Here is a 26412-nt window from a genome sequence, read left to right as displayed (position 1 = left end):
TAAATTTTAGGTCCTGTGTATTTCACCGCCATAAAAAAAATGGTTTTAAAAAAGGCAGTAGCAGAGCAGGTACCATTTGTGTGGGCAGGACTGTCCCTCTCCCCTGCTGCCACTCGCTGGGAGAAGAGCCACACCAACAGGGGAGGCCAGGCCGCCCACCTGGGGGTCTGAGGCCCTGGGGGGGGGAGGAGCAGCCCACTCGTCAAAGTCCCTGGCACAGGAGGGAGGTGAGCGGGCCGGGGCAGGCAAGCCACCGGCGCCCTCGAACAGTGAAATGTGTTTCTTGGACGAGAATCCAAGGCAATTGTGCGAGCCCACACAGTGTTTGTTCGGAAGCTAATGCATTCCTGTCCTATTGTCTCTGCCGGAGACTTGTTGTGGGCACACCCATCATATCCTCCCTCGGGGAGAAGCCAGGGTGCTCAAGTCAGGCTGTGGGAGGCCCGGCAGCAGCCAGGGAGAAAGGTGGCCTGGTGGGAGTCACCCGGAGTCCCCAGGGGAACGGTCGTAGGCGCAGGCATGCTGTGCCAGGCGTGCCCAGGATGCAGCCAGGCTGGTAGCTTGGGATGCCACCCGCAGGGAGGGAGAGAGGGTGCTGAGGGAAGAATCCAGGGGGCCGCCTCCCCGCGCGGGCAGGGATGAGAGCTGGAGGTCACAACATCCTGCCTTACTAGCGAGGGGTAAAGCGTCCACCCCAGGCAGGCTGGCCAGCCCTTCCTGAGCACCTTCGATCACCCCCAGCGCAGCCTCCAACCCTGGTAGAACAAACCCCGGCCGCTTAATGCAGCTCTGCTGAGCCCAGCCCCTGCCTCCTCCTGCAGCCTCCCGCCTTTGCTGTGGTGGGAGGTGGGCCAGAGAGCTGAAGGGGAAGTTCAGGGAGGCTGGGTTTGGTTGGCCAGGCCGACAGCCGGGCCAGGGCTGTGGGAGGACAAGCTGAGGGAGTGGAGGGAGCCACAGGCCAGAGGAGAGGGCACAAGGAAGAGCAGAGAGTGGGAGGTGAGGGCTGCGGTAGCCGAGGAAGCCACAGTGAGTGGCCCAAATGCTGGCAGTGGAGAGAAAGGGGGCAGGGAGAAGAAGGGGGCAGAGGCAGGGGAGACAGCGCTGGCACGTGGCACGGGTCTAGAACGACGGCCACCTGCATCTCAGGAGTGCCCTCAGGGCCACCCGCCCTGCGCCTCTGCTGGCCCTGGCCCTGCACCCGCAGCCAAGTCTAGAGGGTAGCACACGAACTGATGCTCGTGATAACCACCTTGAGTCATCAAGAAGAGGGTCAATTATCTCTGGGTCCCTTTTCAAGGCAGCAGGGAAGTAGATAATCTACCGGGGAGAGGCTGTCATCAAAAATGTGCAGCCAGCCTGGAGTCAGAAGACCTGCTGCTCGTTAAGAGTAACCCCCGGCACGTCACTCAATCACTCTGCGCCTCGGTTTCCTTACCTGGGAACGGGCATAATATATGCCTAGGATTGTTTTGAGAGTCAATGGAGATAATGCAGGCGAAAGAGCTTTGAAAAGTGCAAACCTTGATTCAAATGCAGGGAGTTATTATTGTCATTACATTTATATCTTTAGAAACATGTATCTTCCCTGATGATCTCAACACACTTTGTATGAACAATCCCATTTACTCTCACGGCACTCTTGTGGAGACAGGGAAAGGCCACGGGCATTATCATCGCTCCTTAAGAGAGAGGGAGACTAAGGCTCAGTAGTTATGTGGCTTGCACAGCCAGACAGACGGTGAGTCTCCATACAACTAGACGGTGCTCGAGAGTCCTGGATCAGCATTCTCTCCTCAGAGAATGATTTTAATATCTCCCAGATTAGCTAATCCTTATTTTGCTAGTTGGAGCTCATAATTTTTAATTCTGTTGACTGATGACAATAGTCAACCTGGGCCTTCACAAAATTGAGTTGATTTTACCTATTCTTTGTCTGCGCTGGCCACCATTCATCCTAACCACCCATCCATCCACCCACCCATCTATCCATCTATCCACCCATCCACCCATCCATCTGTCCACTCACCCACCCACCCATCCATCTACCCATCCGCCCAACACCCCATCCACACATCTACCCACTCACCCATCCACCTACCCATCCATCTATCCACTTACCCATCTACCCATCATCCCATCCATCCACCCACCCACCCATCCATCCATCCTTTCATCCATCTATCTACTTACCTACTCATCCATCCATGCATTCATCTACCCACTCTTTCCACAACATTTATGGAATACCTACTGTGTACTGAACATTGTGTAAGTACAGGGATAACAAGAGGAATAAGACTTATAACTTATAGGGTAGTTGGGGGAAATCAAGAGACTTTTGCTAGGTATATGGCATTGGAGCATGGGATGGAATGGTGGTGGAGAACACTCCAGGCATATGGCATAAGAAGAATGTACCAAAGCAAAAAATGTGAACTCGCAGAGTGACAAGTATTTCAAGATGCCCAAAATATATGATGATAATAAAGAAAGCAAGGGGCACATTCTAAAGGGCTCTAGATGCCATACTACTGAGTTGGATTTTATCCCAAGGGACTGGAGAGCCACTGAAAGGTTGTAAACTGGAGAGTAGTAAGATAATGTTTGCATTTTAGAAAGATCCTTTCTGGCAGAGCGTGGAGAATAAACCGGAGCTGGAGGGTGGTGTGGGACTGGAGGCAGGGACACTGGCGAGGAGGGTGCTGTGTGACACGAGGCACAAGGGGAGGAGTATGTTTAAGAGGCAGACTATGTTCAGGGGCAGAAGTGGGGTGAAGAACAGAACAATGCAGAGGACACACAGCCCCCGGCTTGGGGCTTGGTCACCGGATAAAGGATGATGCCATCAACAATACTGGGAAGGCGGGAGAAGGTTTTTGGGGAAAGTGAATTTTGAGTCAGTGTTAGAAATGTTGAGTCCATGGTCCTTGGGGCTGGTCAGGGAAGGTGACCAATGGGAGAATGGTTATCTGGCAGCATCAGAGCCACGGGTTAGTGAGTCAAGGCCACAGTGTGAGTGAGGTGACCTGGAGAACACATGGCGTGAGATGAGAAGAGAGCAAGGGCTCCCAGCTTGCACACAGCAACATCTACAGCGGGAGAGAGGGAGAGGAGCCCCTAAAGGAGGAAGAGAAGGTCGGTCAGTGAGTTAAGCAGAGCAGGAGGAAGTGGCGTCATGGAAGCCAAGAGCGTTCCAAGAAGTACAAGGTCAATGGTGTCAAATGCTCAGAGAGGTCAAGTAAGATGAACAATGACCAAGGTCACCTGGATCTGGTGATTAGAAGAGTGGGGGCGACCTTTGCCAGAGGACTTCACTGCTGCCTGGGAGCAGGGGGGGGTCTGGGGTGCAGACAGAGAGGGTACATTCTTTCTTTCTTTTTTGGGGGGGGTTCTGTTCTTTCTTCTCTCTCCTTCCCTCCCTCCCTCCCTCTTTCTCTCTCTCTCTCTTTCTTTCCCTCCCCTCCCCTCCCCCCCTTCCCTTCTTTCTTTCTTTCTTTTGTACTTGCCTACAGAAGAGGAGGGTAGGATGCTAAGAGAAAGAGACTGGCACAGTGTCACATGGAACGGTCTGGGAGTCTGGTACGGTGAAGCACAAGAGCCCTGAGCCTGTTTAAAGGTAGAGGGAGTGGGCAGAGCACAGAGGGAGGCATGACAGAGGGGAGGGAGGACCAAGTGCATAATCTGCCTTAATAAGAGCAGTGGCACCGGCCTCTGAGTGAGGGGAAGGGCCAGGGTGGCCGTGGGTATCAGGACAGGTGCAGATGCTCACACTGCTGTTTTAGGTTCATTACTGCGTTGCACACACCTTTAGGAGAGGAGAAGATGCCCCAAATGCCACTTTTCCACGAGTCTAACATGGAGCCCTGGCACAGTGGCTATGGTCAGATGTCAGGAAATTCATGGTTCTGACCTGGCCTTCAGTGGAAGCTTGTGCCCTGTGGTCTGACCACCAGCCCCCCTAACTAAGGTGGGCAGGCACCCTAACTGCGGATGAGGCACCCAGAGGGAATAATTAGCCTCCTTCTTGCCGAGCTTGCAAACCGCCTGTACAAAGTGGTGACAGTCGATGTCACATGGGGGATGCTTCACACACAGCTGGCCCCAGGGCTGGAAGCATAATCTAGAGCTCAGAGCAGACACTGAGTCCCCCTGCAGACATCAGAGCCAGAGGAAAGGGCCACAGCTCCAGCAGCTCATTTTGGGGGCCAAGCCCTGGCCAGTGACCTGGACAGGAGGGGAGTTCTGTTCACAGTCCCTGCAGCCAGGACTTCCCAGGAGGCTGGGTTGGGTTTGAGACCAGGGAAGTCGGCTGTGTCTGCAGCCAGTGCCTCCCAGCTTCCCTTTAGGGCCCCTCCCAGCCCTTCTAGAAGATCCTTCTCTGTTTGCTGCCCAGCATCCAAGATCCCTCCTAAAGGGTGAACAGGAAATGCCTGAGGCAGCTCTGAGGTTTCAACTTCCAAGAAGCGGGTCTCCTGAGGGTGCTCCTCATTCGTCGCCTGGCTAACATTTTTTGAGTATTTGCTCTAGGTGCTTTGTGTACATATGACAATCCATGCAATCCCTATGTCAGATTATCTGAGTTAGACACCACTGTGACCCTCCTCAGGTATAGCTGCAGAAACTGAGGCACAGAGAGGGAAATGCCTCCCCAGGAGCACACGAGCCAGTGGAGAACGGCTTAACTGCTGCCCCCGGGCAAGTCCCAGACAAACAGGAGGATGGGGAGGGGCTGGCCAAAGGGAGGTGACCCCAAGTCCTGGGCTGCCGGGAATGGTTCCCGTTTTCACCTGTCGTCCCAACGTAATTAGTAAAAGTGCCTCTCAAAGCTGCCCTGATTCAGACTGCATGTTTTATGGTCACCTAGACTGGGGGTGGGGAGCCTTTCCCAGGCACCCCCATTACCCACAGGTCGACGGGCCTCAGGCCATTTGCACAATGGGGCCAGTGCTCCTGCCCATCTCTGAGGACTGGGCAGGTGGGGTGGGGAGGAGGACTCCAAAGGCCACCAAGTGTGCCTAGCCCTAGTGAGGGGTGGTTGTCATCACAGGAGATTAGGACATCTGGGTCACAGCCCACACCTGGGCCACAGGCCTCACCGGAGCCTGCCAGGGCCCCTCGCTCCCCAAGGAACGCACGGAACAGCGTGGAATGAGGGTAACTGGGCACACCACACGCTGCTCCCTGCCACAGCGGCAGGGCCCTGGGGAGAGCCGCTGAGTAGAGACAGAGGGAAAAGCGGTTGGTTCCTCTCCAGCCTCCCTGCCGGGCAGCCCAGCCAGGAGTGCCTGGCCCAGGGGGCAGGCCCGGACCTTCGTGCCCCTCATGTCCTCCCTGAAGGAAGGACTGCATTGTGTCTGACTCAGCACAAAACAGCTCCCTGCGACAGGGGAGGGGTTGGGGCTGGCTGGGGCCAGGTCTGGGGCTCTGGGCGGGTGGGCAGGCTCCCCTCACAAGGCTCAGTCTCTGAGCTCCCAGGTCTGTCCCGGCATCCCCCAGGCTGGGACCCTGGGCAGGCGCAGGAGAAGGGCAGGGCTCGGGTGGGTGCCTCGGACTGCCTGCCTCGGGCTCCCGCCCCTGGTCCCTGCCCCAGGCCCTGCCTCCCACCCTGCACCTCCGCCCACCTGAGGCCTGGACTTGACCTTGCTGGCTTTGGGGGGAGGGTGTGATAAACGTCTCAGTGGAGGGAACTTGCTGCCTGCAAAGGCATTTTCCGGCTCTCTAAAGTAAACAATCAAACAGGAAATTAATCGAGAAACCCACATCAACGGGAAGGTTCAGGTTGTGATTTTCACAGCCCCAGAGCCAGGAAATTCGAAGTTACAGTTCCCATAGCAACTTGCCTGTAGAATCAGCGCGTGCTGGGCTGGAACAAGACCTTCAGGGGTCGGCTAGGCCAGCCCCCACCTCCAGGCAGCGTCACCCAGCAGCAAGTCAGGGCAGACGGGCTTTTCCTAGGTACAGCACGAATCCGGGAGAGTTGCAAGGCTGGGGCTCTACTTTAGGTGCTGATAAGGATGGGCAATTGGTGGACCTCTCAGGGGTTCAGCTGTCCCCATTCTATATTCCCACTATTGTCCCCCCAGTCCCACATTCTATGAGATGGGAATGACACTCAGCCAAGCCTCCTACGTCACAGGCTGCACAAAGCATACTTCTTATTCACGCTGTCCTTGCTCTATGCAGTCACATGACGGGGCCTTGTCCTGTCTCTGTCCCATCCTGCTTGTTCCTGAATCTCATGCTTGGCCTTTGGCCCATCCTCTGGCTGTCGCTCCTCCTAGAAACATCTCGATCGACTGACAGGTCCCGGAGCTTCCAAAGCAACCACCAAGGTGGCTCCATTTCTTGGACATCTTCTCTCCCCAGCCCTCCCACCCCTTTGCAGGACCAAATATATAACATTATAATACGAACTCAATGCACTTGGTGCCCCCTGACGGATAACCAGGTAGATTTAATGAAACCAGAGGCAAACCCGCCACCTTCAAATAGGTAGGGGCTGTGCAGGTTGGGTGGGGTTTTCTTTTGTGTGTGTGATCAGTGAGGAGTCCCGGCCTGGCAGGAAAGGAGATAAGGGTGTGGGAGCTCAACCCCAGAAGGAAACAGTCTGGAATCCTTCCCTGAGAGCCACCCTGCCCTCCCACCCGACATGGCCATGGACGGCTAGCTGACCCTGTCAGCCGGCAGGGACCCCTGGATAACACCAGCTGAGGTGACAGCGAGTGCTTCCTGGGCACTGGGCCTGTGGCAGAGGGTGCCTGTCTGCCCGCCCACCCGCCAGCCTGGCCCTCGAGCCAGCGCCTTCAATTGAGCAAAGCGGTGGCAAGAGCGAAGTGGCGCCTGCTGGAAAGAGACAGAGCGTCTCCGAGATTTCCTAACAGGCCTAGCTGCATGCCAGGGCGCACGGGCCAGCTCACTGGCCTCGCTTACGAAACAGTCCTTTCCTCCTCTGGGTAGGCTTCCCCGGGGGTGGCCAATCCACTGTCCAGCCACCCAATTCCCTGGAGGCGTCCAACTGAGCCCAGGCCACAAGGGCACTGCCCACGGCAGAGAGGCTGAGTTCTCTGCAGTCTCAGAGGGACTTGGGGAGGTCACGGTCACTGAGGGCCACCCACCAGCTCCAGAGGAAGGGCCTCCCTGTGCCCAGAGTCCAGGGGTGGCTCCAGTTCACGGGTGCCCTGCATGCTCACTGACTGGGCACAGATTGTCTGCAGGGCTGCCCCAGCCCACCTTTCTCCCAGCCTGGGCAGAAGCTTCTGAGGAGGTTCTTCATGGTGTGCCTACGTCACCCAGGTGTCCCTTTTCAATGCAGGGGGTTGTTACCAATCTCAGACTTACAGGGTGTGTGGGTTGGGGAAGGGGTAAGTAGCTGGCAAGGGGTGCTGAGGACTTAGAGAAGGGGTGCACTGGCTCGTTCCTTTGCCACCAAGCATGGAATTCTGAAGAAACCATGTCCTTTTCCGCACGGTAACCTTGGCGTGCTGTATTTACGAAGAATAAACACCTGCAGTAGCCTGCGGAGGTGCCAGTCTTCCAGGGGTAGGGGGTGGGGGAAGCTGGGCTGGAGGTCTGGCCTTCGAGTGAGGGAGCTCAGCTGGTTCCGCAGTGGGTTTTGGTGTAAGGCAGTAGCCAGGGACCAACTGGGCAGGGACAGCTGGGCCTGGGACAATTAAGCTCTGTTAATGTGCAGAGAATAATAGGGCTGTGCTAAAGGCATAATTAGCATTGTACTCGGAGGAGCAGCCACCCAATAGAGGGCCAGACAGGCCTGGGCTGAGAGAAGGGCCTGGGGCTGCCTGGGAATGTCAGAGGGACAGACTCTTTGCCAAGTCTAAGAGACTTGGAGATAAGAGAATTTAATTGGCACCTGGAAGTTTGTTTGGCTTTAGTGCCTTACCCTTAGTAGAATGTACATTTTAATAATGAGGCAATTTTTCTAAATGGAGATGATCTTTTTGGATGAATGAGCCTTCGAGTCAGTATTTTGTACCATCCGTGTGCTCTGACTGTGTTCAACTGGCCGGGCTGCAAGGGGATAAGAGCTTAGCCTGGCACCCAGGCCGTGCCAGGCAGGTCCACTCCAGGCCCTACAGCCCCTCCCTTCGCTTCACAGGCCTCGGATCCAGCCGAGCACATCTGTTCACAGGTCTAAGGACGCACGGGGTCCTTGTCTGCCTCCAGCTTCTACTCATCATTCTAGGCTGGGCATGCCTTTTCCCACGTTGGCTCCACTTACCTGATCCCGCAAGACCAACCGAGAGACCCTCCTGCAAGAAGCCTTCCCTGACCTCCCTCCCTAACCTCTGTGGCTGGAAGGCTCGCTGCTCACAGCCCAGGGCAGCCATGTGGTTCTACCTAGTTCCAGGTCCAGTCAAACATCTACCAAGAGGAGTTCCTTCCACATAGCTCATGAGACCTTGTGTCCAGTGGCCCTCTCAGAGCACCTGAAGGCTGGGTTTGAGAGGAAGCGTGGCTTGCTGCAGGCTGGGGCGAAGCCACCGGGAAGGGCCTCTGTTCCCTAGGACGTAGCCCCTCCGTGCGTGACACAGAGGCTGGGAGCATGGCAAGTTCTGCCCCCAACTTCTCCATGGAGTCTGAAACGGTAGTGACAACTTTTCATTCATTCATTCATTCATTCCAGTCATGCAACACGGAGGCACGAATCCGGCCTTGTAGATTACCAGTCTAGCAGGGAAGACGGATGTTGCATCAGTGGATCGGTGGTTGGAACCGACGCTAAAAATTGAGACTGCCTGGATTCCTCCTAGTCACGCTGTGCAGTGCAGAGGTAACCTCATTGTGTCTCAGTTTCCTCATCTGTAAAGTGGGGCTAGACATACTACCTCCCTCCAAGGGTGGTTGCAAGGATTAAACGAGATGTTGAGCAGCACCCTGGACTTCCACCCACGAGACACCAGTAGCACTTCCCCAGGAGTCACAACCAAAGACGTCCCCAGACATTGCCAAATGCCCCAGTTGAGAACCATGGGTCTAGATGAGGGGTTGGAAAACCAGAGCTCACCAGCCAACTCTCTCTTGCAGCCTGCTTTTTGTACGGGCCAGAGAACTAAGGATGGTTTTTACATTTTTAAATTGAAAAACATTCCAAAGAACCATGTTTGGTGACGTGTAAAAATTACATGAAACTCAAATTTCAGTGTCCATAAATACAGTTTCATTGGAACCTAGTCACTGCCACCGGTTTATGTATCATCCACCACTGCTTTTTCGCCACAACAGTAGATTTTGTAATATGGCAGTCTTGACAGTCTTGTCGTTGGCTTGGTGGGGCAGAGGCCAACCCAGAGAGACAGCATGTGGGGAGATTAGCTTTTGAAAACCCTGGCTCTAAACGGGGGAGAGAAATGGGGTGGTTCCCACAGGGGAGTGAAGGGAGGTTTCCCCTTCAGATGTGTTTGCTGCAAACGTATGTGCTGTGGGAGAGACAGGGACCCCAGGAGGGGAGCCTTGGGTCAGAGAGAGGGACGACACAGGTGGCATTGGAATCAGGCTGGCCGACTGGGGCCACCACCCTGGTAGACAGGCTCCCCCAAAATAGGCAGGGACCAAGGCAGGCCCATCGTGGTTGTGAAGTGGCCGAGACAGCCCGTGGGCTGGGAAGATAATTAAAGAAAGCTCACTTAGAGAGCAGTCTGGGTTAAGAAGAAAGATACTTAAATCTGGCCTTAGGATTATTTTTAAATCTTACTATATTATTTGCATTTATATATAAATTACTCTTTCCTCAAGCTGTGTGCTAACTTCATTGCAAAATTATATTACAAATATCCCCAAGGATTTATATCATCTTTATATCTTTTATATCATCTTTTGAGAAAATTTTTCTCAAACACATGCAAAAACACGCCCAAATTCTAAATAGTTGGATGAATTTTCACAAAGGAAACACCCTCATGTCACCGACTCCCTGGTGACGAAACTGACCCTTAGCGGTACCTCCCCTCCCCCAAGTCCCCTTGTGCCCCTTCCTTGTACTATCCCTTAGGGTCACCACTATCCTGCTTAACACCAGAGCCTAATTTTTCGCGTTTTGAAACTCCCAGGTGTTTGAAGCAAACACACCGACGCTGCAGGGTGGTCCCCTGCGAGGCCCTTTGCTCGCCTGGTGGCAGCTCTGAGAGCCCCACCTGTTCTAGGGTGCTCCACTCCGGGGTTCCCTTCACAGGCCACCATCTGATTCCGGGGCTCGGTGGGGCAGGCAAGCTAGCCACAGTCTTCAGGGCTGAAGAGGTGGAGTCCAGATCTGAATGAGACGATCTCCCATGTGCCCAAGGCCACACATGGGGCTCAGGGAGCTGATTCCCAAATCCAGGAATCTGTCTCAAAAGTTTGGTGCTCTCCTGTGCATTGTGTCCATAGATATGTGACCTTTAACTTTCTCGGGAGCATGGATCCCTTTGAGGATCTGATGGAAACTCCGGCACCCCTTCCAGAAAAATGCACATCCACCCAGGTTCACAGACATCTGGGTACAATTCCAGGGGGTTCCCAGGCCCCGAAGGCCACCAAAGGGCCCCAGACACATGAGCCTTACACACCCAGTCTAAATCATGAATGCAAATGTGTCAGGAGTGTGGGACAGTGACTGCCTCCCCGAGGTCATCAGTGCAGCCGTGGTCTCCCGAGTTGCCAGGGCGATCACGCAGCTTTTTTCTGTGGCTTTTTGGGCTGAGGCTGGGTAGCCCCATGGTTAAGGCATAATGTTAGGGTGGCCAATAACGACACCCTAAAGGTGCCTGACACTCGACAGATTTGATCTTGATCCTTACGCCAACCCTGCAGAGGTAGGGGCTTTTTTCCCATTTTATTGATGGAAACTGAGGCTCAAAGAGCTTGAGGAACTTGCCTCAGGCCCTAGCTGGTCCTGAGAACGTGGGATTTGAAATCATGTAAGTCCGACGACAGGTAAGTCTGACGTCGTCCAAGCCCTTGTTCTTTCTACTCTCCCTGCTCATGGAGGGGCTTTCAGCTTCCCTGCAGCTCGCAGGGAGTTCTCTAAAGCGCACGTCGGGTGGTCAGGAGGGAGCTGGCTGGCGGCAGGAGGATGCCTCAGCACATGCCATCTTCACTCCTGGGAAAGGACTCACTGGAGCCCTGCCGCTCTGGGGCTGCAAGGGACAAATGCACATTTCCTGTGTCTTGGCCAGAGCCTCGGGCAGTGTGAGCTGGCAGGGCAGATTGCTGAAGGCAGCTAGAGATAGAAAACCACGCAGCTCTGCACCCTGGGATGAAGGAGCCTCTCCCTGGGTTCACAGGACAGAGGTGTGTCACCTCTAGGCCTCAGTTTTGTCATCTGTGAAATGGGGGTGGAGGTTAGACTGGATTAGCCATAGTGATGAGGGGTCCTCCTAATGACAGTACCAGCATCATCTGGGAAAGTGCTAGTTCTTTACGACAGCAATTCTCAAACTTTAATGTGCATCAGAATCACCTGGTGTGGGGGGGCATGTCCCAGTTGAGAACCACAGATCCAGATCAGGGTCACAAACTGCAGCCCACCAGCCAAATCTGGCCATAGCCTGCTTTTTATGGCCTGTGTGGGCTAAGAATAGTTCATATACGTTTTTGAATAGCTGGAAAAAAGAAATCAGAAGAAGAATATTTTGTGACACAAATTATATGAAATTCAAATTTCAGTGTCCCTAAATAAGGTTTTGCTGGCACGCAGCGACTCCCATTCATTTACATACTGTCTACGCTGCTCTTCCGGGAGGAAGGCAGAGCGGAGCCGGTTTGCTCTCGTGGCTTCGTGCCGCTGCTCACACACTGCACGTTGCAGGGATGTGGTTAAACTCTGTTTTGCCTCTTGGCCTGCAAAGCCTGAAATATTTACTATTGGTCCTTTGTAGAAGAAGTGTGCTGACCCTAATCTACAGAGAGAAGGAAAGGGGAGGGAAGGAAGGGAGGGGTTCATGCAAGAACTGGGATCTCTTCTAGGGGAAAAAAATGAGCTGTCAGGAGCTCTTGGGATCCAAGGCAGTCCTGCTCTGCGCTGGGCCAGCACTTAGGATCCTTTCCACAGCTGCTCCGAGGGAGATCTCGAAAGCCTTTGACCAATAAAGACCTTCCTTCTTGCCAATATGAAAACCTGACATTCTTTTATACTTCTAGATCAGCAGCTCTTAACTGCGAAGCCCCTGCCCAGAGGACAGGCCTCAGGGTTCTCTGCGAGCTTTAATGCATGTGGGTGTTTTCTGGGGAGAGGATTCTTTTTTTTTTTTTTGAGACAGAGTCTCACTCTGTTGCCCGGGTTAGAGTGCCAGGGTGTCAGCCTAGCTCATAGCAACCTCAAACTCCTGGGCTCCAGTGATCCTTCTGCCTCAGCCTTCCGAGTAGCTGGGACTACAGGCATGTGCCACCATGCCTGGCTAATTTTTTCAATATATTTTAGTTGTTTGGCTAATTTCTTTCTATTTTTAGTAGAGACAGGGTCTTGCTCTTGCTCAGGCTGGTCTTGAACTCCTGAGCTCAAACAATCCACCCGCCTCGGTCTCCCAGAGTGCTAGGATTACAGGCGTGAGCCACCACGCCCGGCCAGGAGAGGATTCTTGGTGGGCTAGTGACCCCCCACCCCTTCCAAGACCGAGCACATTTTTTTTTTTTTCCTTTGGGGCACACATTTTTCTCTTCCCACTGTCCTTCCAAAACGTGAAAGTCCCTGGAAGGGACATATACCTCCCTCCCACCTAGGAAAGGGGAGGTGGTCGGATGGCACTGGACGGGCCTCAGGAGAGTCCACGGATTCTGAAGGAGGGCGGGTGGGGAGTAGGGGAAGGCTTTGGAAAGAAGAAATCGTGATCCAGGAAAAGGACCCCTGACCCCTCCCACTCCATAACCCACTTCCTCCCATCCGCAAGAGGCAGCCAAGGCTTGCAGCCCGTGGGGCCACCCTTCCCAGTGGGCACCTCTACTCCCGCCTGCAGCCTTCGCCAAGCAAGTCTCAACTCTGGCCCTGGGATTCCAGGTATTTTCCCAGCCAGCCGCACCTCATCTAATTGCTTTCCAGTCAGCTAATCCTTGGCCCACGCCCTCCGCTGCAGCCAGGCAAGCCACCTCGGTGCGGCCAGCAGACGCTTCCGAGATTCCCCGTGGCCCGCATCCAAGCCCGGGGCAGCCTCTCGACTCCCCTAGCCCAAACCACATCCTCTTTGCGCATCCCCATACCTCAGACTCTCCTCTGACTAACATTTCCAAACCAAGCAGAACTCGGTCCAGTCCAGGCCGAAAGCGGCAGTCGGATTCGTTCCCTGCCACCCCGGCTTGCCACTGCCCAGCTATCGGGGAAGAACAATTAGCAAAAAGTGGAGTCGTCCCTACTGTTCAATTCCCAGAGCTAATTGTTTTAAGCAGGGCTTCGGCCTTAATTAAAGGATAATTAGTTACTGAATGTGTGTTTGCATTTCCACAAGGGTGTTTGCATTTCCTAAGTCTGGCTTTGAACCCTGGGAAACCAGATTCAGCAAATACTTTTATGTTTCAGTACCTCTGAGTAAGGGAGGAGGTCTTAATTGCAGAAATGGTAGCCCTGTGTGATGAAAAGGGCCACAAAAGAATGAGCTAATGGTGTTTTCCATGCACACTCAGCCACGACCTCTGTCCAGCCATTGTGGGGAGGAGCTGGCAGCTGCCCAGCCCTGCCCGGCGCTGCCCCTCCTGTGGATTCTGCTCTTGTCCCCTCCCGCAGTCGGCTACCCCTGCCATGGCCCTTCATTCCCCTGTCCATGCTTTTCTTCTTTCTTTCCTTTTCTCCCCCTTCCTTCATCCTGAGGTCAGAGTGACTGCTTCTGCAGACCCTGCCGGGTGCTCCAGCCCCGACCCACGCTGGCACCCCGGCTGCGAGCTTGAGGTTTTGCCCCCGCACCCTCTTTGCTGCTGGGTGCTCAGAGAGGTGGTGAACAAATACTTTTGAGACTTTGGGGAATCCAGAACTGTTCCAAAAGCCTGAGAATTCCAGAAGCTAGTCTCTAGACCTGCCCTGTCCAGTCTCACAACCACCGGCTGCACGAGCCTTGCCCAAATGGAGAGGTGCTTTCGGTGTAAAATACACACTAGATTTCAAAGACTTAATACAAGAATAGAATGAAGAAGAATATAAAAAAAAACCCTCATTGATATTTTGTGATATTGATTACAGGTTGAAATGATAATTACTTGGACAGAGTGAATGCCATAAAATTAATTTCACCTGTTCCTTTTTCATTTTTTAAAATGTGGCTACTGGAAAATTTATAATCATATACGTGGCTCACGCTATGTTGCTACTGGACATGTTGCCTGGTAGCTGAGATTCTGCTGTAACTGTCAAGGGCTAAGAGGCTTCTGTTGTCCTCAGTGTCTGTGACAATGGGTGTCTGCTCCCACCCACGCCATGCTCCCTCCGCTGTGCTCCCTGTACTTCCTCCTACTCCCTTTGCTCCTCGTGGGAGAGGCGAGAGGGGGCCCTGTGGCTCCCCACCCCTTCCAGGAGCAGCTGGGGGCCGGCACTGCATACAGCAGGTGCTCACTAAAGCAGCCCCTGCAGTAACTCCTTCCCTAGGGGCTCTTGGTCTAGGGAGCTTTGCTGGACGCCCACCCTGACTTCTGATGAGTGTGGCACTCGGGATTCTGACTTTGGACAGACTGATTAAATCTCACATGAGGCTTGGCGGACTGAAGTTGAGATTGGACCACTAAGCCAGAGCCGAGTGTGGGGACAGAGTAGAGGCAGCTTCGCCAGCTGAGAGCACTTGGGGCACCAGTTCACGCATATCGTGGGTGCAAATTGCTTCTTTTGAGTTTGATTTGGGGAGAGTGTTTCTCCTCCCTCTCCTGTTCGGATCTCATCTCCAGGGACCACAACCAGCCAGCCCCACCCTGCCCACTCACCTTGCCTCTTCAAGGATTCTGGATTTATCTCCTCTGAGAAATCATCCCAGATTAATTCTAGAAGGGCTGTCTCTTGCTTTGCTCAATCTAGACACTCTATTTCCTTTGTTCATTCGACAGGTATGTATTGGGCACCTATATGCCCGGCACTGTTCTAGGCATAGAGATACACCTGTGAACAGACACACGGCCTGCCTTTAGAGAGCTGCCTTGCTGGTTGGGAGGCAGAAAACAAGATTAACAAAGAAAACTCTAAGGAAAAGCCAGGTACTGGTGGAGCTCAAAGAGAGGACAAGCAGGCTGGGGACAGTGACAGGAGTGGCAGGCTGGGGCGAGGTGGGTGTGGTCAGGGAGGGTCTCTCCGAGGAACTGACATCTGAGCAGAGACCTGGAAGGACCCTAGTCGAAGGGCATTCTCCCAGAAGGCACAGCAAGTGCAAAGCCCCTGAGGCTTGATTTATTGTGTTCCTTCACGTTTTTCTCATTAGAGAATTTTTTCACTTTATACAACATGAATATGCTGCTGACCCATCCCTTTGTTTCATGTCTTTGCTTCTCAGGGGCCACGTGTCAAAAGACAGTGCACTGCAGGGAAGGGAGGAAATCAATTTGTAACCAGCAAATCTAAGTTAGATGCATTTACCCGCCATCTCCACGGCCAGAGAGAGGAAGCTGCCTGAGTTTGCCTGGCTCCAAAATCCGCCTTCTTCCCCCAGCTACAAGTCCTGAGGTTCCTTCTCGCCCCCTGTGACCCATGGATCAGTGCTGGCCACAGTGGGAACGGAGCCACTGAGAAGCAGCTGGGCTCTAGCTCGGTCTTGCAGTGGACAGAAAAGCGGAGAAAAGGTGGTTCCTAACTGTGTCTCGCCTGCCACCACAGGTGCCTCCTAGACGTCATCTGTATGTGAAGACGGGAGCAGCAGCACGTGGAGTGTCATCAACTGCTAATTTGAACTGTCAGTGCTGAGCGCTGAGCAGGTTGAAGAAAGATCCGCGTGGGGCACGGAGGGAGGCGTGTGCCGTACGCACCCGCAGCTCTTAGTGCAGGGCAGTTTGTCCCTCCCGCCCCAGTGGACAGCAGCTCCTCGAGGAGGGGGCCCCGGCATACTCTTGCCCAGGCCTGGGAGCCGGCCCAGCGCTTGGCCCCCCGACTTCTGGATGGGGGTGCCTGAGCTGCAGCATGGAGGCTGGGCAGGGCGGGGCAAACCTTGGGGAGGCCCTGGGAGCGGGGCACTGTGGGGTCAGGCCAGGAACCAGCAGGGTCACTTACATCCTCCCACAAATGGGACACAGGCAAGCTTTATCTTTTAACTTCTAGGTTATTCTGAAGTTACGGATGACCATTTTTTACACCCACAGCACCTGGTTTATGATCTCCTAAATATTAACGTATAGGTCACTCTCCTTCCCTCCCAGCCGATCCCTCCACCCGACCTGCACTAGGAAAGGGCCCCAGCGTGGCTCCCTAGTGTTCCCAAGTTCACTGCCACTGGTGGTGGGGGGTGCGTGTGTGAGAAGGAGGGCATCCTAGCGTGGGTATTTAGCCCTAAAGGATTTAAAATCTAGATGGCTGCATGTGTGTATGTGTATCTTGTACACACAACTCCAGCTAGATACAATTCTATCTTCCACAGACCTGTCCGTTCAACAGCTTAGAAAACATCGCACCTCCCACCCTCCCCCAGGCCTTCAGCTCCTGCCCGTCCCCGCCTGCCCGCCGATAGCAGGGGCCTCTTGAAGTTCAGACATTAATTACCGAGTTAGAATATTTTTCAAAATTACAAGGCATGGCCCCAGGAGATAAGAGGAAGGAGGAGGAGCACGCCGGGGAGGGGTTGGGGCAAGCTGCCCAGGGCTGCAAGGGTGGGGCTGGAGGCCCCTCTGTGTCCCCACGTGCCAGGCCAGTGCCCCCTGCAGGGAGCACCGAGACCAGGACAGAGATTCACAGCTTGCCCTGGGCCTGGCTGTGGGGGTGTCCCTGGGGAGGGCAAGGGCTGCGGACTGCGATGCAGGACTTTCCTTTTTGGTCCTAAGCAGAAAGGCTTGGACAACTCCACCCCTTACTTCCCTCCCCAAGGCCTTAAAGTAGAATTCCTGCTAGAAATTGGCTATGTGAGTTTAAATTGTTTTCAATGCAGGGCAAAGTCCATAATTTCATATTCAATAATTCTGTAATTAGCCAGATGGATGGACCTGAGGCCTCCCTGGGAGGGACCTGGAAGGACAGGGTTCAGGGGGGCTTGGCAATTCTATAGAACTTTTAAAAAAATGCCAAATAGCTGATGTTTATTACGAAAAACTGCTCCCACCTACACACACTTTATAAGGCTAATTTTCCGGCGAGCCACATGCCTTCTGAATCTCTGTATCTCAGAGAAAACACCCGAAGCTTGCACCCACACCACCTTCCATGAAAGAACTAAAGAGATGTCCGCCCCGAAGCCATGCTGAGATGGGTTTGGAAATCTCTTGAGTTTTAAGGCTGTTTAAAAACGGTTCTGGCTTGGAGAGTGGTTTCCCTTTGGAAACTAGTGTCTGGTGGAAGCTGGTATTTTTATAACTGCAGGCTCTCTGTCAGATCCTGTGTTACCATGGTTGCTAAGGGGAACACTGGCTTCACATTTCACATTTCAGTTCGCAGAGTCTGGCTAAGGAAGCAGGAGAGTCGGAGGGTGGGGGCTGGGAGAGGGTCGGGCGTGGTGCTGGGGGCGGTGGGAGACTCCCTTTTTATCTTGAGGAGATCACCGATGCCCGCAGCCTCTGATGGGGCCACCTCAGTGTGTCTGTGTGCATGAGTTTGGGGCCCGGGGGTCTAAGCAGGTTGGCATCACACCACCGAGTGGCTTTGCTGTGTGTGCAGAGCAGAAGAGGGGGACGAAGGCTCTGAGGGGACAGAACTGGTGGGGAGTTATTTCAGCAGAGGTTACAGGAATGGTCCCTTAAGCTGGGGTATTCATAGCAGCAGCTGCTGGCCCTGCAGGGACTCTGATGCTAAGCCAGTGCCCAGGGGCTGGGTACCTGCCCTGGGAAGGCTACATTCTCGGAGGAACATTCCAGGCGGGGTCTGTGCCTAAGATTAGGGCTGGAATAAACTGTTCATGGATAAAGGCTCTCCTGCTTTTCAAGCTTCATTCCAGCCCTTCACTTCCTGCTAAGTCTCTTTGTTTGACTGTTGCAGTGAGAACAAAGTTAAAGATGAGTAGGAGCTGGGGGGCTGCTCTCCGTGAGGATGCCCCTCGGAAGCAGACTTCTGACCTCCCCTCCTGGTCCACCGTCCGGGCCCCCACCTTCCCTCTCCCCACCCCCTCACTTGGAGCATTGCACTTGCCACAGTGCACTGAGGCACCCGTGGGTTCCTCTGGCCAGGGACTGCTCCAGACTTAGCTGACATTGTTATCTCAGCACATTTCTAACCAGAAGAATGTGTCCAGGAGACTTTTCGGTCCAATAAGGAAGTAGCATTTTTCTCATTGTTTGTTGAATGAATACATAAATTCTTCTCTATGCCTTCCATGGTGTTGCTTTCTGGCATAAAAACTTTCAGAGCTTCTTGGTGTCATCTCCTTGCATCGACCAGAATGCCCCCGGTGGGAGCCAGAGGTGGCCTGTGGCTCACCCATCAGGCCCTCTCTTTACTACACTGGCACTGACCACGCTCATTCTGGCCCCCACGCAGTGGGGGGCTTCTTCCTGAAGGCTTGCCCCCTCACCCCAGTGCCCATCCATAGTCCACGTTCCCTTAAGCCCCAGCTCCCCTCCCTTTTGTCCCCAGTGGCAGCCCACTCCCCCCTCCCCCCCTTTCCCCGCATGTCCAGCATCATAAGTGTTCCCCGCTGCTTGATTTCTGTGGATGTGGTAGCCAGGTGGATCGCAAGCCCTTTACAGAAGGATAACAGTGTATACTTCCTCCTTCTAGTGCTACTAGGAAACTGCAGTTTAGTAAGAAAGTAGCATCGTCTCAGACCCAATCACTGCTTATCGAATGAGCACAGAATCCTGAGCAAAATGCAGCCGGAGGTACGTGACAGATGAGACCCAGCCTGCCCCCAGGTACCAATGAAAGATGTGAATGATTTAAAAGCAACCAAGAAGGGATCACAAGGCATTAATACAACCGCCTGGCAAAGGACATGTCTGGAGAGCAGACGTTGACAGCCCTGTGTGGACATTAGTTCTACAGGATGTCACAGGAAGAGCAAATCCAGGCAGGGTGGGGAGGAGGCGGGAAGTGCGCCTGGCCTTGCAGGCGGGTGAGAGGCAGGCAGGACGATTGTGAGGCCCTATGGAAACATACATGGAGCCATTTGGCTGGAAAGGGGGATTGTGTTTGCTTATTGGGGGGCTTAGATACCCAGGTAGGAGAATGGACCTTACTTTCTGGCCTGTGCTGCGATACTCCCCTTGAGCAATGCCTGGAACACAGTTTGTGTTCAACGGCAATACACACAGGACAGTCCACCCGGAAGCTGTCATATGTCGCTTGCTTTACGTGAGCATCTCCCTTACTCTAAGTCTTAAAACAAACCCACAGGGTGAGCATTAGTCCCATTATTCCCTGCTACAGATAAGAAAACTGAGGTTTGGAAAGATGGAAAAATTAGGTTAAAACCCCACAGCTGGGATTCAAACGGAAGTCTCTCTGGCTCCTAAGGCTCTGCCCCTCCCACACGTTTTTTGGCTTGTCAATGGCCGCTCATTCAATGTACCTAAGATGTTACTTAACCTTGGCTACGCATTAGAATCATCTGGAGAGCTTACATCTGCCCCCCAACCCCATCCCAAGTAAGTTTGATTTAATTGGTTGAAGGAGGGGTCTGAGAATTTGTAATTTTGTAAAAGCATCCTGAGGTGTAGGGTTGAGGTCAATTTCCCGTGGACCCAGCCAGCAAATCTCTGGTCCCCATCAGAGTCTATCGCTACCCTGGACGCAGCCTACCCTGGCCCCAGCTGGGCAGCCGAATGCAGCCCCGTCCCCTGCTCTGGGGAAGGGAGGCACGGTCCCCTGGAAAGGTGCCTCCGAAGAATGTTCCGCTTGACTCTCTCAGCCCTGTGAAATAGCAGAGGCTCTCCACCCACACCCGCTTCATCTCAGCCTTTTCCGAGGTCAGATTTCCCCCGGAGCCAAAACAATGTGAGCAATTGAATGCACACTCACGCAAAAAGTTAAAAAAGTGGCTCTCTCATTGTTGCACGGAGCAAATTCATTTCCTGAGAAGCCTGCCTGGCTGGCCTCTGTGTTCTCCTCCCCAGCCTGGGCCTGCCGCCTCCTCCAGGAGCCCGGCCAGTTGTGTCCCTTGGGGGCGCCTCTTGGAGACACCCCACAGAGGCACCTCTGGAAAGGGCAGGGAGAGGTGGATGGTATTTCTGGGGCCCTGAAGCAGAGAGTAGAGCAAGGGAGCCAGCCAGGGGAGAGGTTGGTGGGGGTCAGAAGGTGGGCGGGGAGGGTGAGAGATTCCAGGCAGAAAGCACTCCCCCTCCCCCCTTCATTCCACCTCTGACCTCTAGAGGGCTATGGCTGCTGGACTCTGGAGAGGGCGGGAGGATGGGAGTTAAGGTAGAGATGGGCTGGGGGGACTGGAGGGACAGAGGGAAGGTGGGATGTTCCGTGCAGGGGGAAAAGAAGGGAGGAAGTGGAGAGAAACAGGCACACAGATTTGTTGAAAATTCCCCGTGCCAGAGGGATTTTCAGCAAAGCTCTTAAAGTAAGGGGCCCAGAGAGAGGCATTCAGTGATAACCCAAGGAAGCCTGGCGAAGCCACCACTGGTTCACAGAGGTGACGGAGGTGGTGGAGAGCATTGTAGGGTCAGGAAATGAGGGTGCTGGACAAGCCAGACCCGCAGCTAGGCAGGTCAGCTCAGAGACGCCAGCTGACATGGGGAGATGACACCTTAGCTCAGGCCACAAACAATAATCACGCCCCTACTGTGTGTGGAAGCCTCACGGTCACAGTCTGACTGAGGACCTGGGCAGGAGAAAGGGGTCCTTAGTTAGGACGCTATTAAAAATATTTCTTATGTTTCTTTCACCCATGTGTTATAATGTTCAGTGTACAAGCCTTTTACTTCTTTAGTTAAGTTTATTCCTAAGTATTTTATTCTTTTTGATGCCATTATAAATGGGATTGTTTTCCTAATTTCCTAATTCGTTTTCAGATAGTCCATTATTAGTATACAGAAATGCAACTGCATGTTTTTGTGCATTGATTTTGTATCCTGCAAATGTGTTGAATTTGTTTATTAGTTCCAACAGTTTTATTGTGGAGTCTTTAGGGTTTAAATCATGTCATCTATAAACAGAGACAATTTTATGTTTTCCTTTCTGATTTGGATGCTTTGTATTTCTTTTTCTTGCCTAACTGCTCTGGCTAGGACTTCCAGAACTACGTTGAATAGAAATGGTGAGAGTGGGCATCCTTGTTTTGTTCCTGATCTTAGATGGAAAGATTTAATATTGTGAAAATGTTCACACTACTCAAAAGCAATCTACAGAGTCAGTGCAATCGTTATCAAAATCTCAATGGCGTTCTTTTTACAGAAATATAAAAAACAATTCTAAAATTCATACCGATCCACAAAAGAGCCCAAATAGCCAAAGCAATCTTGAGCAAAGACTAAATCTAGCACTTATACTTCCTGATTTCAAAATATATCACAAAGGTACAGTAATCAAAACAGTATGGTACTGGCATGAAAACAGACCTGTAGACCAGTGGAACAGAATAGAGATCCCAGAAATAAATCCATGCATTCATTTATGGTCAACTGATCTTTGATAAGGGTGCCAAGAACACACAATGGGGAAAAGACAGTCTCTTCAATAAATGGTGTTGGGAAGACTGGATATCCACATGCAAAAGAATGAAATTAGATCCTATTATACCACAAATAAAAATCAACTCAAAATGGATCAAAGACTTAAACGTAAGACCTGAAACTGTAAAACTGCTAGAAGAAAATATAGGGAAAAAGCTTCTTAACTTTGGTCTGAGCAGTGATTTTTTTGGATATGGCCCCAAAAGCACAGGCAACAAAAGCAAAAATAGACAAGTGGGATTGCATCAAACTGTATAAAAAGCTTCTACACAGCCCAAGGAAACAATTAACAGAGTGAGAGACGATCTTTGCAATAGCAGAAAATATTTGCAAACCATACATCTGATAAGGAATTAATATCCAAAATATTTAAGGATCTCCTACAACCCAATAGCAAAAAAACTAATAACCCAATTAAAAAATAGGCTAAAGGTTTGAATAGACCTTTCTCCAAAGAAGACATACGAAATGGCCGGCACGTATATGAAAAGATGCTCACTGTCACTAATCAGCAGGGAAATGCAAATCAACACTGCAAATGAGATATTACTTCACACCTGTTAGGATGGCTATTATAAAAAAAAAGACAACGATTGTTGGTGAGGATGTGGAGAAATTGGAACGCTTGTACACTGTTGGTGGAAATGCAAAATGGTGCATCTGCTGTGGAAAACAGTATGGAGGTTCTTTAGAAAATTAAAAATAGAACTACCATATGATCTAGCAGTCTCACTCTGGGTATTTATCCAAAAGAACTGAAATCAGGATCTTGAAGAGATATCAGCACTCCCATGTTCAAGGCAGCGCTATTCACAATAAGCCGAGATGTGGAAACAACGAATGTCCATCAACAGAGGAATTGATAAAAAAATGGGTGGGGCTGAAGGGAGGTTGGTTAATGGGCACAAACATACCGTTAGATGGAATACATTCTAATGTCCAACAGCAGAGTAGGGTGACTATAGTTAACAACAATGCATCATATATTTCAAAATAACTAGAAGAGCTCTCAAAACATAGAAATGATAATTACTCAAGGTGATGGATATATTAGATACCCTGGGTTGATCATTACACATTCTATGCATATGACAAAACATCACATGTACCCCATAAATATGTATAAATATTATATAGCAATCAAAAATTTTTTAGATAGTCTATACTTACAATGGAATACTATTCAGCCTCAAAAAAGAATGAAACTGCAATAGACAAAAACATGGATGAACTCTGAGGACGTTATATAATACTAAGTGAACTAAGCCAGTCACAGAAGAACAAATACTGTATAATTTCATTTATAAGAGGTGTCTAAAATAGTCAAACCCAAAGAAGCAAAGAATAGAATAGTGGTTGCCAGAGGCTGGGGAGAGGGGAAGATGAGAGCTGCTAATCAGCGAGTGAAACTTCAGTCATGCAAGATAAATAAGTTCCAGAGACCTGCTGTACAACACTATGAGTGAAGATAACAATACTGTATTGCACACTTAAGAATCTGTTAAGACAGTAGATCTCATGTTGTGTTCTTACCACAACAAAATTAAAAACAAATATTGAAAACCATAAAAACCTAAAAAAGAGCTGGGTAAGCAAACGTGAGCTGTGAGCAGGAGGACAGGGAGACTTATGCAGCTACAGAGGACCAATGACACTCTGCAATCACTTTGAAAAACCATCTTGGTAGAAACTCTTCATTCTTAAACCATGAAAGGGCTCATTGAAAATTAGTCTTCTCCATCTCTGGAAGAAGGATCTCTGATTGGCATGTTAGTTACGGCAAAAATGAAGCCAATTCCACAAAGATCCACTGGGCTCCCATCATGTAGCAGGTGCTGGTTAAGGACTGAGAATACGAACAGAGTAGCCCCTGCTTTGCTTGCAAGGAGGTGAAATGGGGCGGTTTCTGTCCTCACCTTTTCTTAAGGCCCCATTTTAGGGAAGCCCAGTTCTCTACTGGAAACAGCCCGGGATCAGGAGCTCAGGAGCTGCAGGCCAGCTCCAGCATGCACCAGCCATGTGTCCCTGGGCAGGGCACTCAGCCCATGTGCACCTTTAAGACTGGTATGTACTCAGTCCCTAGGCCCCATTAGCCTGGGACAACCAGCCCTCTGAGAGCTGCTGTGCCCTAGGATGGTCCCCTGGACATTTCCTTCCATACTCCGACCTAGCTGTCCCCAGTGCACGTAGCTCTCTCCCCCCATGCCATCCTCCCTACACCCTCGCAGAGAAAGCAGCATGAACCCCCTGTGCAGGTGAGGAAACCACAGCTCAGAGGAGGTAAACTCTCCCCCCAGGTGGCACAGCTAAAAACCAACAGCACCAGGATTTGAACCTGGCCAGCAGCCTGGCCCCAGGGATGATGCGCTAGCTTGGTACATGGGGCTTTGGTTTCTTCTTTTTCATAATGGTAAAAGCCATAGGTGATTTATTTACTCTTCAAGTTGACCATGAGCACAGGATGGATCTGTGTTTGTCAGTCCCGAAAAGTTTAATGCATCAAACGAGTATGCATGAGGAGTGGCTCCTTGTTTCTTGTCTGTGCAGACCTCCTGGCACCTTCCGGATCTCACACTGGAAAGTCTGCACTACCTCAGGCGGTGTCAAAAGTGTCCCGGCAGCCAGGGCCAGCGCTCAGCCCCAGCCCTGCCTCCTGCTTGGAGGAGCAGGTGACAGCAACACGAGGAGGTGTCCAGATCAGGCGGAGTGAACGTGTTGGGGCAATTCAGGCCACTGCCCTAGAACAGCGGCTCCCTCTCTGAGGTGGGCTGTCGGGGGTCCAGGGCAATGCAGGCAAGGATGGAAGGGCCAGGAGGCCATCTGGGCCAGCGCCCTGCCTCCAAGAGGACTGCCTTCAAGTCATCCCAAAGTGGAGCAAAAGGCAAAGCCAGCAGCCCTCTTGGTGCTGCATTCTGAGCTCAAGACCCTCTGAGGGTGACATGAAGTCGGGAGAGGCCGTTGTCTGAATCTGCGAAACAAGTCTGAATTCGAGCGCATTTGTTGCGAAACATGGTCGGCTATGTGGAGTGGCCAAGGCTGACGGGTTTACAAAAGCACCCAAGAGAGGCCCGTGTGCTCTGCGCTAGTCTGGAATGAGCACGCTATTGTTCTATAAATGGATGCTTCAAAAACACTTACAAATACACTCCCTCCCTTCTCTTAAATTGCTCTATTATCGTCTTTCTTTCAAAAACACAAAAATGTCCCTTTCGCCCATACCTCCCCTTTACCTAACAAGTTCCCTTTCTCTGCTGCCGTTCACAGAGAAGCTTCTCGCAAGACTTGTCCACACTCCTGTCCTCACCTCCGCTGACACCCAGGGCCTGGGACCCTGTTGCCAAACCCAGGGCCCTTCCCTGTCCTGGTCCTTTGGTTTTCCAGAGGCTGTTCTTCCCTATGTCCTGGTCCCCGCTATGTCCAGAGGCCTGCCGAGGGTGGAGGGACGGCGCATGTGACGCGTGGGGCTGCTGTGACGGTTCCTGTGTGCTCTTCTGAAGCTTCCTCTGCCACCTCACCCTCCTCCTCCGTCCCCTCTGCTCGCTCCCCCTGTTCCTCCACCTGCACCCTCTTCCTGGGTGATCCCATCTGGTCCCCAGCCTCAAGCACCAGGTGCACATCAGCAGTTCACACGACCCGCAGACCCCTACCCCCAGTGTGACCTCTTCCAGATCTTCAGATCCTCCTACCAGGCCAAACTCGGGACAGCTCCCCGGGGACAGCTAACAGGTGACCCAACCACAACACGCTGGAAAACACTCCTGGTTTCTAGGCTCACCTATTTTTCTTCCAGCATTTGTCATCCCAGAAAACAGTGTCACCAGGCTGGCGAACAGAGAGCCCACGCCACCTCCCCGCTTCCCTGCATCTCACATCCGCAAGCCCTGTTGGTTCTAACTCAAACACACAACGAGAACCAAACGCGGCTCTCCCTCACTCTCACGGCTGTCCTCCAAGCCACCAGCCCTGCACTGGACGACACCACCAGCCCCCACCTGGGCTCCCAGCTTTCACCTTTGCCCCCTTTCAGTTCTAGTCCCCCAGAGCAGCCAGAGGGACCTCAGAAAGTGTGTGACAGTGTCTGGTAGGGCAAGCACCCCGCTGAGTCCTTGCTTCTCAAAAGAGTTTTGGTTATTCTTCTTTATTTTTTTGAGATGAAATTTAGAAGCAATTTTTTTTTTAAAATAAACAATTCAATGGTAAACCAATCCAATCCAGAGGCGCATTCATTGCAATAATACATACCGTAGGCCTCCTGCCTGCAGCCGGCGTTCCAGGTTAGGAATTACTAGGCCTGAGTTAATAATACTTCCCTTGGGGGGCTGTTTCCCTTTACATACACTCAACGGATAAAGACCTGACTTTACCAAAGGCTCGATCCCTTCGTGAGTGACACAACCCTGGCGGCTTTGCCCACGCGTGCGAGACGGGTTTCGATTCAGGCCACCCCGGTGCCAGCGCTCTGGCCCGCGCGGGTCCCTTACCTCCCTGAGGCAGGTGTAGATGGGGCACACGAGCACACGGAAGGGCTCGCCCGTGCTGCTGCGCATGGTGCCGAAGACCTCGCACAGGAAGGTGATGAAGCCCAGCCAGCGCTCCACGTCCTGCTGCTGCAGCTCCTCGCGCACCGTGAAGTCCTTCTGCGGAGGCAAAGAGACTGCGTCAGCCCAGCGCCTGGTGGCTCAGGGCGGGTCCCGGCCGCAGGCAAACCCCACG

At 52.3% G+C, this 26412-nt stretch overlaps 1 protein-coding gene across 1 annotated transcript in view; it reads right to left on the bottom strand.

The window, feature by feature from the left end:
• Positions 1–26412, bottom strand: part of CTIF (cap binding complex dependent translation initiation factor) — a 260791-nt gene that overhangs the window by 10650 nt on the left and 223729 nt on the right. Inside the window, exon 10 of the mRNA XM_045527488.1 lies at positions 26181–26336. Within this exon, the coding sequence (XP_045383444.1) occupies positions 26181–26336 (156 nt within the window). The remainder of the gene's footprint in view (positions 1–26180; positions 26337–26412) is intronic.

The sequence above is a fragment of the Lemur catta genome, chromosome 16 (assembly GCF_020740605.2).
Source record: "Lemur catta isolate mLemCat1 chromosome 16, mLemCat1.pri, whole genome shotgun sequence".
Taxonomy (NCBI): domain Eukaryota; kingdom Metazoa; phylum Chordata; class Mammalia; order Primates; family Lemuridae; genus Lemur; species Lemur catta.
Note: the sequence above shows the minus strand (reverse complement) of the source record. Positions and strands in the feature narration are given on the sequence as shown.